Raw genomic sequence first — 19,306 nt, 5'->3', positions numbered from 1 at the left:
GTGTCACAGAGCATGTGTTGGAAGAAGGGGAGGGAAGGATTAGAGCTCAGGGAGTTTCTCCAGGTCTATACTGGCTGCAGGCTATCCTCATTAAAATGATTGGAGATGACCACAGAGGCAGAGCTCTGCTAGCCTGGATTCCCCCCCCACCCCAACAGAAGGCAAGTAGTGCATTTTAGAGCCAGCTCAGCAATTCAGCCACCTTGACACGCTAATTACTTGCACTGCCTGTCAAGCTGGGTATCTCAACCTCTGCAATTAATAGCTCCACTTTCAATAAGCAAAATTGTGTTTGACTTCAAAGGGGAACTGAATGAGTATCAGGGCATTTTTATTACTGAGAGTTTCCTTTGGGAGTTGGCTGACAGTGTGGGTGGTAAAAATGAACTACATACTGGAAGGAAGATTTTTCTACAGCCAACACTGAGCAAAGGGTTGACCACCTCCTGGGCTAAAACAGGTGCCCCACCCATGAATCTTCTCCTCGCTTACCTGACTTCAGAAGTAGAATCTGATCATTTTGACAGAGCTCCATGAAGCCCGTTATCCGCTTTGCAAACTCTACCACGTACTGGATGGCGTGAGTGATCTGGATGGCGCATTGCTGCCATAGTGCTTCCCTGGACTTCAAGAGACGAGACACACAACGTACATGGAGCAAAAGCAACGTGGAGAGTCAATGCAACATTCAGGGTTTCCCTCCTGGAGCTCACCCGTCACTTGGGGCCCAAGGTGGGACTCTACCCCATTCCTTCCAAAGAGGAAGACAGTATTTTCGAACAGACTGTTTTGCCCTGTTTGAGCCTTGCTACGGCACAAATGTCAATGTACTGAGACCGAAATAATGGAAACACTGCAATAATATGTAAAGATAGATATGTACAGTTTCTTTACTCTCTTTCTCCTCCTTCTGCTCACCTAAACAAACTCAGGCTCTTAGTCCGTTTTGTGAAAACAAACTTCTGCACTGAGGACTAGTGATTTCATTCCCAGGCTTCTGTACGGTCACTTTTATGTGTGCCTAGCAGACACACAGTGTCTGTAAGATTTTTACGTTGTGTTCTTTTCCCAGAACTTACGGAGGTTGCTTTTTTGGTATAAAAAGAATTTCACGGGAAAAGACCTCAAATCAAATCACTCTCAAGTAATATAGAATCTCAGAAATGTATTTTGATCCTGGGGTTATTTTCTTCGGAACTGGAAACATAAATCCAAGTGTATTGATTCTGCTTTTTATTGACCATAACAATACCTATGCTTTTGTTTCCTTATTTACATAAAAGGGGTAAGATATGATTGTTCCCGTGGAGAAAAATCAGTATTTTGTAATCATATGTTCAGATATAGACACACTTATATATTTTATTTAAAATAAAATGATAATACCAGTCATTTACTAGTAGATCTTGTAACTGTGGCTATCAACCCCACAGGAAAGTAACGTGAATATATAACAGCAGCAAATTCCTTCTCTTAAAAACTTCTCTAATGGACAAAGTAGCAATCAAAAGAATAATGGTAATAAGATGAGGTGAGTTGTCTTTTTTTTTTTTTTCCTTTGGCCCTTTTAAACACGTAGGGCAAGAGAAACATTAAAGGTGCTTTATTGCATATCTTTGTAGTATAGATTTACAACTATTATTACTGCTATAGTTTCTCAATCGTGTCTCTTCCTTGCCTGGCCCCAGGAAGCCACCGTGAAAAGGTTCTAAAGTCATCTGATGTGGGCACAGTCTCCCTGGTCACTTAAATAGGGCAGTGGTGTTTTTTTTTTTTTTTTAATTGGGGCGGTTTTGCCTTCCAGGGAACATTTGGAGACACCTGCTTGTGACAACTGTGTGTGTGAGGGGGTTGCTACTGGCATCTAGTGGGTAGAGACGAGGGATGATGCTAACCATCCTACAGCGTGCAGGACAAGTCCCTACACAAAGGCTTATCCAGCCCCAAATGTCAATAACGCTGAGTGAGAAGCCGGAAATAGAGACATCACAGGGAGAAACATTGTCATAGTTTCCCAGAGTACCTTGCTCTGATAGGCTTTAATTTCCTCGTAGGTGTGGGTCTGCCATGCCAGCTGGTGCAGCTCCTCCGTGGTGTACTGACACGTCTCCAGGTGGGACTTAATGATGTTCTGTGCAATTCGATCTGTGGGAAAGAATGTCAGTTTGAGGGCTCGTGAATACATTCTCGCTCTGCAAAGAAACAAGCGCTTCACGTTTACCACCGGAATACCTTTGGAGACCCTTCAGTTGTACTCGACTGTCTTTAACACTACTTACTCTCTATCTAACAATCTCCAAACTGTTGTCCTTTTTTTTTCCTCCCAATTTTCAGTCTTTTAATCAAAATTTACTGCCTTTACTTCCCCCTTTTGGTCACAAATCTGAGGGCTTATGAGTTGTAGAGTGTTCAAATAATTATTTTAAAAATAAATACAAACGACCATGTTTCCTACTCTGTGGCCTAAAATTCCACTAACGGTCTTGACATGTATGGTCCAAAGACTTTAAAATATCTTTAGAATCACTAGAGCTTTTCTTTAAAAAGGTTAAAAAGAGAAAAGGATTACATTCACAAAAAAGCAGGAACAAACACAATCAAGTCTTTGGGGGCTGTTTACCTCAAATGAGTTGTATTTGGTATTAAACTTTCAATATTGAACATTCTGGATTTGGAGGTATGGAAATTGAGCAACAGAACCAGACACGGCAGATTTCTCAAAAATCTGCAGCGAGTTCCCTGAAGTTAGATACAGCTGTGAGGAGGTTCCCTCAAAATCCCCCCAGCTCTTTGAAGAAGGTGACATCTTGGGAAACCAAAGGACACAGGGATTCTGTCTGGGGGGCCTGAGTAGAAAGGAAGATGACCACATTGTCTGCCTGATAACTGTTCTTGGCTAATAGAGAAATAGATTTTTTCTAGTGTTTTAGGTCATGCCATTTCAAATGCAATTTCTGTTCTTTCTAAATAGCCATATTTCATTTCTCCAGGATAACTCTCAAAGCAGTGCTTGTAAGTACCTTCCTTTTACCTCGCTAAGCTTCTGGTATATGTGGTATGAAATATATTGAGCTTTGGTGATGTAGAGAATAAAAAAATGGAAGCTTGCACCTCTAATGAACTTTCCAAAAATAAAAAATCTTGTAGAGCGCACTGCCTGGCATATTACAAACACTGAATAAATGGTACTCATAATTATCATTATTAGGACATTCTGTAGAATTTGTCATCAGGGAAGCAATGCGATGACTCCAATTGGCACAAAACAGAGGTATTTAATTTTGGAGTCAGTGCTACTGAAGGAAGCCATTTCAATGTTTACTAGAGTTTCTCAATCAGAACCATCAAGTGCTAGATGTAGAAGATGCTACAAAATGCTAACTTAGGATTATAGTCATGCTCTATTGGGTTCCTCATTTAGCATTTCTAGACTTTCATCGCTTATCATATTCTAAAATCCTTTCTTTAAAAAATCCTATATGCAAATTTTATTGAATATCCTCCTATGTTGTTAAAAAAAAAAGGGCAGGAATTACTTTATACATCATATTAAAATAGATGTCATGGTTCATCATTTTTCAATTTCACTTGGGCAGTCTAATTACTTAGAAGCTAAAAAAAAACATATCTATTTCTCAGTCAGTATATAATGAAAACATAAGATTTCTATGGCTTTCTAGTTTTCAAACCTTTATCTTCTTGGTGTAGTCTGTTTTCATCTTCAAAGATATGCTGATTTGTCAGTAATTTACAGGCTTCAGGGTTTATAAGCAAAACTACAGCTGCCACTCAAAATTGCATTATGAAAAACTCTTTATCTGTTCCTTTATGGCATCTCCTGGGAACTACTGGCCAAGGTTTAAAAATTCTCTAGCCTTCTGCCACGAAAGCTTGGGGGTGTAGGGCATAAGGAGGAAGGAGTGGGCATAATAAATACATGGACAGGTTAAGGCAAAATTGGAAGTTAAATCCACACACAGGCTTTAGGACTCAGCTCAGATGTCCATTTCTGGTGAAGGTTTCCCTCCTCCCCTGGCCCTTTGGTAGAGGGGTCGGCGGCTGTTACACTTGATTCTACCTCCAGAGCTCTTATTCCGCTCAGACTTGCACTGTGGTTATTTGTTTGGATCTGTTTGTTTCTTACCCTTCGAGGTTGTATGAATTCTTCAAGAGCTGGACTGTAGAGCCCAGCACAAGTGACTTCATATACTCGTTCAACAAATATTTTTTGAAAGGCTATTATGAACCAGGTTATAAAGTATAGATTTTTTTTTAAAAAAGGATGTTGTCTCTTTTTTTAAAAGGATCTTACAATATCATGTATCATATCATATCATATCATATTGTATCATCATATCATATCATATCATATCATATCATATCATATCATGTCCTATCATATCATGATATAATAAATGCCCTTGAGTTATTGAGGGAGCTCAAATAAGAATGTATCTAACTCAGTCTGGAGGAGGCTGGAATATAACCACAGAGAAGATGCCTGTTGATCTGGGTCTGAGGAGAGGTTTGTCACATGGAGAAGAGATAGGTATACCTCAGGTAGAGGGAGTGATATTACAAAGGTACAGATAGAAAGCTAGTTAGGAGCTAGATAATTTCTCATATTACATGTCATGTCCTTACAGTCCTTACCTTTTACAACCAATTTCCCTCTTACTGAGGGAATGAGGGAGTGACTTTAGATCCATTTTTATAGAGCTAGCAAGTGGTGTTTTGAAATCAGGTTGTCTTTCCCGGCAAGAACACTATCGTGCTTACGGCACAGAGTGCATGGAGAGATGGGGAGAAATGAGACCAGGCAAGGAAATTGTCACTAGAGATCCGACAGCTGAGTAAGGCACGCCGAGGAATCTGGATTTTAACTTTAGGCAACGGGGAGCTAGTAGAAGCTGTGAAGCAGGAGAACGACACGGTCAGTTTTTTGTCTTACAAAGGTGACCTTGGCCATGGCAGAAAGATGAAGTGGCATTAGGGAGTATGTGAGATTAATCAGGGTTGGTGATCATTCAAGCAAGATACGAGGAGGTTCTGGATTCAAGACAGTTCTGAAATATTATGTACAGGACCAGAAGATGTGGCTGAGAGGGGGTGGAGAGAACATTAAATATGGAAGGTGCTCAACCAATGTTGAGTTAATAAAGGTAATATTGAAAATGTCCATCTATCCATCCGTCCATCCATCCACCCACCCACCCACTCTTCCATTTTCTGCTTTATTTCACAAGGATTTTAGAAAGCTTATACTGATCCTTTGTTCAAAAATCTTTTTTTATTTTTTAATTTATTTTGAGAGAGAGAGAGTGTGCGTGCAAGCACGGGTGGGACAGAGAGAGAGAGGGAGAAAGAGAATCCCAAGCAGGCTCTGTACTGTATTACGTAACTTGCTCTGTACCGTCACCGTGAGATCTTTTTTTTTTTTTTTAACGTTTATTTATTTTTGAGAGAGAGACAGAGTGTGAGTGGGGGAGGAGCAGAGAGAGAGAGGGAGACACAGAATCCGAGGCAGGCTCTAGGCTCTGAGCTGTCAGCACAGAGCCCGATGCGGGGCTCGAAATCACGAACCGTGAGATCATGACCTGAGTTGAAGTCGGACGCTTATCGACTGAGCCACCCAGGTGCCCCTCGAACCGTGACATCTTAAAGCCTAAGCACGCACGATGGCTTTGAGGTCAAACATCGAACGTGCGCTATTATTTCCCCTGCCCTTGTGGCGAGAAATAGAAGGCAAATCTCTGTTTGACATAAGATTTATAACTATCAGCGACAGTAAAGACACAGTAGTGGCAGCTGCAGGACAGCCCTTCCCCACTTTGTTCCATGGGTCTGCCATGCAGAGGCAAGCCACATGCAAAACCTGACGGCCCTCTCAAGGCTCAGGTCAATAAAACACAGGGTAAAGCTAGACTTGGTCCCACGGGAGCAGGGCCCGAGGGCGCGTTCTGTCGATGAGAAAGATGCATGGCCATTAGAGGAGATGGTCTGCCTGGACTGAGAGTCTGTGGTTGTGAAAAGGGGAGAAGGATTTAAGAGGAAGGGGACAAAGGGAGAGACAAAGAACACAGTATACAAAGTTCCTGCTAGGAGCCAAAGGAACTTTCAAGAGTCCTTGCCTGGAAAAACAGAAAAGGTAATAGTAAACGCAGTCCTCTCCAGGGACCGACCACATGAGAAGCCCAGACAAAGAGACTGAGGTAAAAGAGTAGAGGACAGAGAATCTTTCTGGGCAATCGCACACCCTTCATCCGTTTCCCGGACTTGGATTGCAGTTGCTTGTTGGGGCCCAGTTCTCGTCGGATTCTTTAACCAGCGTGGGCCCTGGATGGCACATGTTAAAGACAGAGCCCGCCCGCACGGTGCTGGGATGAGGGGTTCGACAGCAGTATGGCGCAGGTGACTGGGAAAGGGGAAAGTTTCCCGCCCTGAGAAGCAATGTCCATGAACTCTACCCTCTGCTCTTCCTGATATCAGGGATGAGGCTAGATATTTCGAAAGTGGATAGGAACACGCAGCTACATTTTCTCAGGAGTTAAGATTGTATATGTGTTCTGTACATGTTCAGTGAGATAGTGGTTTGTCTCGCTCACTGAGAGTACGCAAGCTGCTTTGCTAGTTTATAAAACGATGTCAAGGAATGAGAAAAAAACAATTTTATATGCTCAGTCACTTCTTTTCGATCCTGGTGAGGTGAAATGCAAACATAGATGCTGGCAAGGAAAAACTAGGTGTGTAATTACAGGTTAATATCAAGTCTATGATCCTTATTTTCTGTTTATAAATTGTATGAAAAAATGGCTTGCTCTCACTTTCTCTCTACCCCTGCCACCGCCCCCCCCCATAAAATGGCTGTTTGTTTTTTGACTTTGACCCTGCTACTTTTCTTGAAGGAAGGCTTGTTGGCACAAAAGACTTATAAGCGACTAATAGAGTTGGTAACTTCACATATTAAGTAATTTTCTTTATGAGATAGAAATAACAACATCTGAGTCAAGTGTAGGAGTCATCCTAGAAATCTTTAAAATAACTGTTATAGGGAAATGTTTATGGCACAGATTTTGGTACACGTATCTCCAAACTCACTGAGTTGCATATTTAATAATAGGAACAGATTTTTGTATGCCAATTGTCCCCCAATAAAGTAACCGATATAAAAAAATAAAATAATAAAGAAAGTAACAGATATAAGCAAATTACCATCGTTGATGAAAAAATTCTAAAAAAAATATTTTTAAAATTGTCACACTTCTCTGGAACTCTTAGGGGTAATCTTAAATCCACTTATGATGTGGGCGATAAGAAGAGAAAAATTAAAATTTTGCAGAGAAAGCTGGAATAAAATTGACGGTAATTCTCAGTGGTGTGTGCAAAAATTACAGAACCCTGGGGCTGGAGCTAACCTCTTTCTTCCATTTCCAAATGGACTGTATCTAAATAATTCCAGAAGTGAGTTGGCTCCCTAGTCTCTGTGCGCACCTCTCCCCCATCCACATCAATCTTCATCATGATCTGTTGAATAAATCAAAAAAGTAGGAAGGAAGTCTTTCCTTAAAGCATTTAGAGATGGTTGAGATGCATATGATAAAGTTCACAAAGGTAAAGGGAGTTTTAAAGATCAATCATAACATTGGAGCTCTTGGGTGGCTCAGTCCATTAAGTGTCTGACTTTGGCTCAGGTCATGATCTCGAGTCCGTGAGTTTGAGCCCCAAGTCGGGCTCTGTGATGACAGCTCAGAGCCTGGAGCCTGCTTCAGATTCTGTTTCCCTCTCTCTGCCCCTCCCCTGCTCACATTCTGTCTCTCTCTCTCTCAAAAATAAATAAACATTAAACAAAATTAAAACATTAAAAAAAAAAAAAAGAAAGGGGTGCCTGGGTGCCTCAGTCGGTTAAGCGTCCGACTTCGGCTCGGGTCATGATCTCACAGTTCACAAGTTTGAGCTGTATGTCAGGCTCTGTGCGGATCACTTGGAGCCTGCTTCAGATTCTGTGTCTCCCTCTCTCTGCCCCTCTCCCACTTGCATGTGCGCTTGCTCTCTCTCTCTCAAAAGTAAAATAAACATTAAAAAAATTTTAAAAAGCTAATCATAGCACAATGCCAAAAATAATATTTGGAAGTAACCCTTAAAGAAATACACGAAAAATAGTTTTTCATATATACTGCTCCGCACAGCAAAGCAGTTTGGAAACAAGTCGTCCAAATTAATTAATTCTCTGCAGAAAAAAAGGCTACGTGTGTCTATTTCAGCGAGAAATACATAAACTGACAAGCAAGGTGACAATTTCTTGTTTATAACTGTGATGCTACAAAATGAGGACCAGCTTGCAGCTTTTAAAATAGCAAGTGACCTTCTGCAACTCTGATTTCAACCACTCAGCGGGTTTTTTTCCACCAAAGGGGCTTATTTTAGCCCTCACTAGACATTTCAGCAAACGGTGCTCTCCAAAGGCTGCAGCATCTCTGACACGGATTACACAGGTGGTTTCATTAGAATCCCACATCCTGGGAGCGGGGAAAGTTGAGTATATCTTTAAAAACTGCTGCTTTCAGTGTTATTACCAAGAGCACCGTGGCCCAACTGTACCAAGGCGAGAAAGCTGAGACTCCACGCTATATATAGGACTAGAGGGGGTTGCATCTGAACTTCCTAATTTTTTCTCCTCCCCCTCCTTTTTTTTTTTTTTTATGAGAAAGTACAGCTTCTTCTTGGTGAACTATACCCTCTATTCATTTTCTTCCACAAGAGATTTCTTTTAAACTTGGAAGTATCCTCCCTAAAATACTGTATCTCAGCCTCCATCAAAATGATTAATGAATTTTTAATTTATCACTTGCCTTAAGGATCTAGAGAACCACTCAATTCTCTGTTTCGTTTGTACTACTAGTGTGAAAGTGGAATTCTTAGGGGATTTACTTTGAATGAATGCCAGGATATCTCTACGGACTTGCTCAAGGCGAGTTTTAAGTGCCTGTGTTAGGTTTTTGGGATATCACGATTCCTCAGAATCCACACTCCGAGGCAGTGACTATAATATATTAGAACAACTGGTTGAAAAGTGAAACATTTAACCAAGCGTGCATTTTGCTTTTTGACCATAGACCGCTAGTTTTGTACATTTTCTGTCATTAAATAGAACAAGTGTACTGGTTAGGATGCACTAGGAGACAGTGTCAGAGAGGACAATGTCAATTTTAAGACCTTTCTGGTTTTTCTCATCTCTACTTAGTGATTATTGTTTTTCTAGCATAAATAGAATTGTGCTGTCAGCATAAAAACATCAACAACCTTTAAGCTTAATTAAAACAGCCACCTATTAGTGACGCATAGCCTCGACAGGAAAGTAGTATATTTTTAGCATTTAAGTTTCTCAAATTCTTTTAAGAAGGAGCTGGGGCATAAATAACCCACAGTCCCTTTGTTGGCTCACTTTCACCGTCTAACCACCATTACTCCCTCACCAGTGAATTAAGAGAGCTTCTGGTCTCCTTTTCATACAAATTCTATTGCCAATTATTTTATCAAAAACTGGTATAACAGATTTGTACTTCATGTGGACTGAAACCAAAATGTTCGTAGAGTTCTTCAGAAAAAAATACATTAGCAAAATAAGAGATGATGTCCTTAACTATAAAAAATGATGAAAAGGTGATCCACACAGTTCAACAAAATAGGAACATAGAGAAAAACAATGAAAAAATCAGATAAGTAATAGTAATATCTGAGCAAAGACTGAATGAATGGATGGTTAATAAAATGGCTAATATTTTCTCAAATTTCGGGAGGCTCAGGTAAGAGCATTTTAATAGAAGGAAAGGAAGCACAATCTAAAGCATAAAGAAAAACTGAAAGAATTTATCCAGCATTTGTGTTAAAACCAAATGAAAAAAGCATCACAAGCAGCAAAAGAAATGAACCATCAAGGGGCGGCTTTCTTAATAATTTAATAATGGAAAGGTGTTTGGAATCGCCAAGTGTTTTGTTTTATTGCGATGGTATATGTCTAACTTGGGGGGAAATTATAGTTTCTTTTCTTCAAACTAGCTGATAAAATTGATAAAGAGTCTATTATGAAAACATTACATTTCAAAGTTAACTTTCACAGTGAAAGATCTCCTTCAAAGAACAATCAGAAGACATCAACTTACTTCAATGTCCTAGAGTTGATGAGTTCTAAGGGAGCTGTCTTGTAAAACAGCAGAAGCCAATATGGACCCCTTTAGACTTCTCCTTTGTGCCCTTTGGGACGTCACTTAATATCTTAGAGTCTTAGTGTCTTTGGGTTTGATTTTCTATCTACAGAAGGATTTAGCAGCAGAGACATCTTCTAAGGGCTGTGTGAAGCATGGCGACTTGAGTCTGAGGGGCTACGTGGGAATTTCTCTTTGTTTTGATTCATAAGGGGAAGTCTTTCAGAGTTACAGACAGTGAGGGTACAGCTCACAGTCTGAAAAGCATTTGAAGAGTCTCAGATGGAACAAACAAGAACAAGGTAAGTCAGAGCCCATTAAAATCCTTCCCTGCTCTCTTGAAAAAAACTGCACCTCCATACCCTACCCAAAGGACAATTAGTGGGTCACAAATGATGAAAACCTAATTATGAAAACTGCTCAGGGCCATCATTAGGATTGACTTTTTCTATTTGGATTTTGTTGGCATACGGATTGACCGTTAGGTAATTAATTTTAAAGTTTATTTATTTATTTTTGAGAGAGAGAGAATCCCAAGCAGGCTCCGCACTGTCAGCACGGAGCCCAACGCAAGCCTCCAACTCGCTAACTGTGAGATCATGACCTGAGCCAAAATCAAATCAAGAATTGGATGCTTGGCGGGGGGGCACCTGGGTGGCTCAGTCGGTTAAGCATCTGACTTCAGCTCAGGTCATGCTCTCACGGTCCGTGAGTTCGAGCCCTGTGTTGGGCTCTGTGCTGTCAGTTCAGAGCCTGCAGCTTGCTTCGGCCCCCACTCACAATCTGTCTCTCTCTATCAAAAAAATGAATAAATGTTAAAAAATAAAAAATAAAAAATTTAAGAGTTGGATGCTTGGGGCGCGTAGGTGGCTCAGTCGGTTAAGCATCCAACTTTGGCTCAGGTCATGATCAAACTCAGGTTTGTGAGTTTGAGCCCTGAGTTTGGGCTCTGTGCTGACAGCTCAGAGCCTGGAGCCTGCTTTGGATTCTGTGTCTCCCTCTCTCTCTGCCCCTCCCCTCCTCTCACTCTCTCTCTTTCTCTCTCTCTCTCAAAATAAATAAATAAATATTAGAAAAAAAAAAAAGAGTTGGACGCTTAACTGACTGAGCCACCCAGGTGCCCTGGATTGACCGTTAATTTCCTCCTCCTCCCCTTTAGTCAATGTACTTCTGACCTTAAGGAAAAACTAATTCAGAGGAAATCTTTGGAGGTAACTTTTACATTTTCAAACATTTAATCTAAAATTTTAAAAGTAACTTGATTACTTAAATAAGGCCTTTAATTGACTAGTGTTTTAAAATAAGTTTTTTCTAAGTCATCTAGCACCAAATCGTCCTACGACAAACCTGTCTGAAAACCACAGAGCAGTTCCACAATGAGTCTTACAAATGTGACTCAAATTTAAAGAGCAAAATTTTTTCTCCTCAGCGTTGAAGGCATTTTGTCACAGGAAAAAGTTTATATCCTAAAATAAAAGCAAAGCAATAATAAAGTAAAACAAACAAACAAAAAGTCTTTCCAGCTTGGAACACTTCCAACAGATCTCCCCACATTTGTGAACATCACAGAGGTAAATCCTGTACCTGTTGAGCAGGAGAGCCTCTGAAGTTGGTTGTATCTTCTGCCAACAAAACCCGAGTGTATTCACCTCCAGTCACCTGGCCATCAAATGCCATGTCTGTGTTCCATGGCCCATGTGGAACACATGGTTAACCTTAACCAGTTCTTCCCAAAATAGGTGCTTGAGACTATGGTGAAAGTGGTACATATCCACTCCAGTCAGTGGAAAAGCAACTCAGGGCTCTCACCAAGAGCCAGTGTCAAAGCTCTCAATGACCTGAAACGCTCTTCTGACATGGGGGCTATTTCAGAGGCTACCTTATAAGCATAGACATTTCCTCCCTCCACAAGCCATAGGCAGAATCTCTCTCTCCTTTCCTCTTCCTTACTGTGGAATATTTCATATCTACTATGGCTTTTGAAATTGAGTATATAAAGTGGAATTGGTTTTCTGGCAGCTTCTCAATATTTATTGATTGACTGATTGATTGGCTGGTGGATTTTAGAGTTTTCTTATGATGTTCTGAATTCTGAATCAAAAATTAATCCCAAACTCATATCTCTAGGAAAAGTCCACTGAGGAAGATCAATTTTGCGCACTTTTGTAAAAAAAAATTTAATGTTTGTTTATTTTTGAGAGACAGAGAGACACAGAGTGTGAGCAGGGGAGGGGCGGAGAGAGAGGGAGACACAGAATCTGAAGCAGGCTCCAGGCTCTGAGCTGTCAGCACAGAGCCTGACGTGGGGCTCGAACCCACCAACTGTGAAATCATGACCTGAGCTGAAGTCGGACGCTTGACCGAGTGAGCCACCCAGGCGCCTCAATTTTGCACATTTTCAACTGAAATTCGAAAAGGTGAGTTGGAATAATTACCTCACCTAGCGAATGCTAGCACATTAGGAAAGCTGTATTAGTGGGGGTACAAGCATGTAGGGACTAATATGCATTCATGTACAAATACCTGAATTGCATGTATGTCTTTGTATTGCTTATAATGTAAGCCATATTTATATTTCTTTATAGAGCCTTGCTGGTCACAAAGTACTTTTGTATCCATTATGCCATTTACTCCAGTTGTGGAGAATTGCTGCACTGAGCATGATACTAAAGTGGGTGCAACATATCAGTGGGTGATTTTAGATCATCTTTGTGAGGTTATTGAAGAAAATCTAGAAGGATATGGATTTGAATGACCCTAGAAAAGAACTATAGTTCCCTGATCCTAGGACACTCTAGAATAATGCATGGCTACAGACTGGTCAATACAATAGTGTGACCACGGTAGAGATCCCAGAAATGTGACATATGGAGTTGATTAGCCCAGTCCCCATACTCAGGAAATTTCTTTTAAGATAGAAAGCAGGATTCCAGAAATAGCAGCCTCTCCTGTAGGTGGCAAAGAACAAAGGGGTGTTAAAATTTCAGAGGAGTCGAGTAAGACCTGACCAAGGTGATCTGGCTAGGTCTGGCTAGGACAGGTGGATTTACCTTGAAGCTATGTCTGTACAGCATTTCATCCTTTACGTTGAATGTACCTAAACTTGGGGCATTTGGAGATTGGTTGCCACCTTCTTTTTCAGCTGCCTCTGGTTATCCTTGATGCTCATTTTAATCTGGTTTCTTGTTTTTGTTTTGTTTTGTTTTTTCAGGAGCAGGAATGGAGAGAAGACGCTGGTACATAGTTCTGGTTTGACTGTGGTTATTAACTGCGTCACAGACAGGGTCATCCCACCCCCTAAGGTCTTCCTCCCTGTGAAGGAGGCAGGGCTGGCCATGGTCTCAGGCTAGGGTTTGAGCTTCTCTCAGGACAGTCTAGTTGCCAGCAAGCCCCCCTCTCCACCACCCTACCCTTCTCTTTGGGAAGTGGCTGTAACAAAGGGAATGTCTATACATAGGATCAAAGCTCCCACCACAAGGTGGGAGAGTCATAGTTTTTCAAAGTCATTATATGCAATCCACCTGATTTTTCAGATGAAGAGACGGAGCCTCAGAAAGCTGAACCAAGTTTGAACAAAGTCACATGGCGAGCATGTAGAGTAAGGACTCTCAATTTCAATGTGGTCTCTAAACTACCTGCAAAGGGCCTGTGGTTGGGGAAGGGAGCAAGAAGTATTAGAGAACAGTGAAAGCTCACAAGGTGTCTTCTCCAAAAGCAAGACAGGAAAAACAAACAACACTGCATTTTCCTTTTCCCCTATTGCTCGAATCATTTTTCTCATTTACTCTATTTTTATCCATTTCAATGACTAAGCAGACAGTTGTTCTGGAATCGCGTGCCTACCTGTCTTTGCTACCAGTGCCATGAGAGGGACGAGGGAAATATGTAGCTAGAGTTAAATTCTATTCCCTGTACCATATCTGAATGAGTAGTTAAATATGCATAGAGAAATGTATATTTATTAAATATACATGTGAATATGCATACATAGATTTAAGCAGTTATAGAAGATTGATCTGTAGAAGCATGTGTCATTAAAGGTGCTGCCTTAAGACCATAGCACCTGCTTGGTGTTAATAAGTAACGATTAAAACAGCAATCTTGATAGAATCCCCCAAATAAAACACACTAGCGATATTCACTCTGTCTCTGTGTAGACTTCATAGAATAAAGTGGTAGTGGAAGGGACTATATCACTTTCATACTCCTCTCTTTTTGTACTCTCCTCTATTAATACTCAGCATCTGGAACAGGTAACTTTTTTCAAAAAAGAGGTTTACGTCTAGTTTTGATGCTTAAAATTTCAGGCTCCATAAATAGAACACACAAGAAAGATGAAACTAAATCCACATTTAAGATTATATAGGCGAGACCAAGGAGTTCATATTTCTTTGCCTTTATCTGGACAGAAAATTACTAAATACAACAGCCAACTCAGGTAACGTGTGTAAAAGGCAGTTTATCCCCTTAGTCTCACAGCTTCCTTGATGGATTTCCCCTACTGTTTTTAAAAGCATATTTGCAGGGCACCTGGGTGGCTTGGTCTGTTAAACATCTGACTCTTAGTTTCAGCTCAGGTCACAATCTCAAGGTTTGTGAGTTCGAGCCCCACATGGGCCTGTCAGCACAGAGCCTGCTTGGGATTCTCTCTCTCCCTGTCCCTCTCTCTCCCTTTCCCTCTCTCTCTGTCCCTCCCTTACTCACTTGCTCTCTTTCTCTCTCAAAATAAATAAATAAACTTACCCACAAATGTATGGCCACCTAATCTTTGACAAAGCAGGAAAGAATATTCAATGGGGTAAAGAGAGTCTCTTCAGCAACTGGTGCTGGGAAAACTGGACAGTGACATGCGTAAGAATGAACTGGGATCACTTTCTTATACCATACACAAAAATAAACTCAAAATGGATGAAAGACCTAAATGTAAGACAGGAAGCCATCAAAATCCTCGAGGAGAAAGCAGGCAAAAACCTTTTTGATCTTGGCCGCAGCAACTTCTTACTCAACACCTCTCCAGAGGCAAGGGAACCAAAAGCAAAAATGAACTATTGGGACCTCATCAAAATAAAAAGCTTCTGCACAGCGAAGGAAACAATCAGCAAAACTAAAAGGCAACCAACGGAATGGGAGAAGGTACTTGCAAACGACATGTCAGATAAAGGGTTCGTATCCAAAATTTATAAAGAACTTACCAAACTCAACACCCAAAAAACAAATAATCCAGTGAAGAAATGGGCAAAAGACACGAATAGACACTTCTCCAAAGTAGACATCCAGATGGCCAACCGACACATGAAAAAATACTGAACACCACTCATCATCAGGGAAATACAACACAAAACCACAATGAGATACCACCTCACACCTGTCAGAATGGCTAACATGAACAACTCAGGCAACAGCAGATGTTGGTGAGGATGAGGAGAAAGAGGAACACTTTTGCACGGCTGGTGGGAATGCACACTGGTGCAGCAGCCACTCTGGAAAACAGTATGGAGGTTCCTCAAAAAATCAGAACTACCCTATGACCCAGCAATTGCAATACTAGGTATTTATCCGAGGGATACGGGTATGCTGTTTTGAAGGGGCACATGCACCCCAATGTTCATAGCAGCACTATCAACAATAGCCAAAGTAGGCAAAGAGCCCACATGTCCATCGATGGATAAATGGATTAGAAGGTGTGGTATATATATATATACAATGGAGTATTACTCGATAATCAAAAAGAATGAAATCTGGCCATTTGCAACTATGTGGATGGAACTGGAGGGTATTATGCTGAGTGCATTTAGTCAGAGAAAGACAAATATCATATGACTTCTTTCATATGAGGACTTTAAGATACAAAACAGATGAACATAAGGGAAGGGAAGCAAAAATAATACGAAAATAGGGAGGGGGACAAAACATAAGAGATATGGAGAACATAAGAGATATGGAGAACAAAAGAGATATGGAGAACAAACGGAGGGTTAGTGGAGGGGTTGTGGGAGGGGGGATGGGCTAAATGGGTAAGGGGCACTGAGGAACCTACTTCTGAAATCATTGTTGCACTATATACTAACTAATTTGGATGTAAATTAAAACAAGCAAACAAATCAACAAACTTAAAAAAATTAAAAAGAAATGAAAGCATTTGTTTGGTTATTTGGACTATCTTATTGTCTAGCTCCTCACAGATACATTATCAATCATCTTTGAACTTAAATGGGCTTTTGTTAAGAGTATTAGTCCTGCGGAATCCCCCAGCCCATCTGAGAGCGACGGCGGGGAGGGCATACAAGAGTCTCCCCTTTATTCTTTGCTTGCTTGCCGGGTACTCCTTCCCCAGCATCCCCTCCCTACCACCAACCACTGCAAAATTTTACCCAAGATAGAACACATCCTCATGCCAGCTTGCAGTGAAATTCCAGCTAAACCCAGTTAATACTCCTGCCTAAATATTCATTTGCAGCTTACTTTTGTCCCTGCGTTACTTCATCGCTTTTTCTCCGATGGGATTTTGAGAAACCCAAGGGTATAATTCTTGACATGTTTCATATTTTTGTTTGTTTATCCACATTTTGTTTTGTCTTACCAAGACCATGGGAAGAAGCCATCTCTGATAAGAGATATGGCTTGGGGCAAGCCATACCCCCCTCTTCCTCACCTCCAGGAGGGTTTGTGGTAACATCATGCCCAGGACTTACAGTAAAGGACGCACTGAATTGCAATGATTTTTCTTCATGTCCACGTCGTAGCCGGTGAGGGCAGGAGCCACGGTCTGCTGGTTGTGAGTGCCTGGCACATTTCAAAAATATGTTTTTGAAAGAACGCCTGGCAGTCTGAGGTAGTAACCTACGTTGGAATTTAAGCTTTACCACTTAACTCACTCTGTTCAAGGAAAATCCCCTAATTTCTTCATCTGCACAATGGAATGATTTCGTCACTACCCATTTGAAGGCATTGCTATGAGGTTCAAAATGGCTAACATGCATTTTCTACACTTCTCTCCTTACATTGAGTCTTAGGTCCTTAACCTAAGAAGTCTGTAGTTTCTTTGGTACATTTTTAGAAAGACAAGTTTGGATTTTCTGGGGGGATATTCCTGACTCTGATGATATTCCTTAAGCTTACTTTTTGGGATCTGCCTGCTTTTGCTTATACACTTGTTTGATGCTTTTTATAAAATATTTATTCATTTATTTTGAGAGAGAGAGTGGGGGGGAGGGAAAGAGAGAGAGGGAGAGAGAGAATCCCAAGCAGGCTCTACACCATCATTCTAGATCCTGACGTGGGGCTCAATCTCACCAAATGTGAGAACTCGACCTGAGCCCAAATCAAGAGTCGGACGCTTAACCAACTGAGCCACCCAGGCACCCCTGTTTGATGGTTCATAAACATGTATTTTTATTAAACAATTCCAAGCTGTAAGGCCATATTCTACATGAACTAGTCCTAAAACTGGTTTTACAGCTGTTTTTATGATAATTCAATATCAGAATAGTGTCCTGCTTGTACACAGTTCACTGTTCCTTCAGAAACCAGAGGAAGCAGACCAGGGCTTCTAACAGCCAGGCACGATGTTCAGAAATCCTGTAGCGCCCTTACAGCCTTCAATTCACCCAGTCAAAAATGTGGCTAAAATCAGATTGTCTCTTTTGTCTGCATAGGGTTTGTTCTGTGACAGCTTGTCACCAGCTAGATTAGTATAGATGCTCATTAATCAAGTCAGGTCAGGGGAATCTGAATGGCTCAGTCGGTTAAGCGTCTGACTTCAGCTCGGGTCATGATCTTACAGTTCACGGGTTCGAGCCTCTCATTAGGCTCTGTGCTGACAGCTCAGAGCCCGGAGCCTGCTTTAGATTCTGTGTCTCCCTCTCTCTCTCTGCCCCTCCCCCGCTTGAGGGTCTCTCTGTGTCTCTCTCAAAATGAAAATCAACATTAAAAAAAATCAAGTCAGGTCAGAAGGTCAGCTTTCCCACTCTGAGAACTCCTTTGCAGCACTTAGAAGAGCAACAGGCAGGGGCGCCTGGGTGGCGCAGTCGGTTGAGCGTCCGACTTCAGCCAGGTCACGATCTCGCGGTCCGTGAGTTCGAGCCCCGCGTCGGGCTCTGGGCTGATGGCTCAGAGCCTGGAGCCTGTTTCCGATTCTGTGTCTCCCTCTCTCTGCCCCTCCCCCGTTCATGCTCTGTCTCTCTCTGTCGCAAAAATAAATAAACGTTGAAAAAAAAAATTTAAAAAAAAAAGAAGAGCAACAGGCAGGCAACAAACACCAAGCATGTTTTGCTATGGGAATGCCAACTAACTTGCGAGGGGCTCCCTTTGTCTGGTGGGAGGACATATAATATGATGGTCCAAAGAATCGCATTTGATGTTCTCAGACCTGAGCTCGTATGTTTATTATTCTTTTTTTTTAAAGTTTTGTAACTTCTGAGCCTTTTTTTCCATCTGTAAAATGGACATAAACATACTTCCATAATAGGCATAATACAATTGTTATGAAAATTAAATATAGGACGTTGGTCAGCACAATGTAGGTGCTCAATAAAAGGTAACTATATTGTCTGTAACAGCTGGTAATGTTATTAATTATCGTGAGATGAATAAAATTGCAATACCATTTCTATTATAATAAGGCGAATGCTTGATTGGTACCGTCCTAAGAACTTAGGAATATTAACTCACTTCATCAACACACACTGGTGGGACTACTATTGTTCCAGGTTTACAACTGAGACTCAAAGAGGCTATTAGGTAACTTGCTCATGGGAAAGGGCACACCCGGTTTTGAACTCAGGCAAAATTCAGCTCTAGAATCATACCACCACCCCACACTACCGATGCCTTTCTGTCCAGCGATGCTGTTGCGGACTTAATGTTTTCGTGAAATGAGTGGCAGTTTTCTGGATGGTGCAGGAAAGAACAGTGTATCCCATTACTGCCGCTCGTCAAAGGTACCTACTTTTGATACCCATGGCAGGAGTTTGTGTCCACTAGATGGCGTTGTTGTGTTAACGAAACGAGAACCAAGTCAACACTTTGGCTTAGGAGCCTGCTAAATTTGAGACCAGCCACGACAATCTAATTCCATGCCTGACAGCCTGATGGAAGAAACCTCC

At 41.2% G+C, this 19,306-nt stretch overlaps 1 protein-coding gene across 1 annotated transcript in view; it reads right to left on the bottom strand.

Moving 5' to 3' along the window:
• The window catches only part of RORB (RAR related orphan receptor B), a 56,796-nt gene that overhangs the window by 20,010 nt on the left and 17,480 nt on the right, over window positions 1-19,306 (bottom strand). Inside the window, exons 5-6 of the mRNA XM_047096103.1 lie at window positions 2,024-2,145; window positions 493-625 (exon numbers count right to left, since the gene is read on the bottom strand). Of these exons, the coding sequence (XP_046952059.1) occupies window positions 493-625; window positions 2,024-2,145 (255 nt within the window). The remainder of the gene's footprint in view (window positions 1-492; window positions 626-2,023; window positions 2,146-19,306) is intronic.

Source organism: Lynx rufus, unplaced genomic scaffold (assembly GCF_022079265.1).
Source record: "Lynx rufus isolate CCGP_SWC_20201006 ecotype Redwood Valley unplaced genomic scaffold, mLynRuf1.p SCAF_10, whole genome shotgun sequence".
NCBI classification, from domain to species: domain Eukaryota; kingdom Metazoa; phylum Chordata; class Mammalia; order Carnivora; family Felidae; genus Lynx; species Lynx rufus.
Note: the sequence above shows the minus strand (reverse complement) of the source record. Positions and strands in the feature narration are given on the sequence as shown.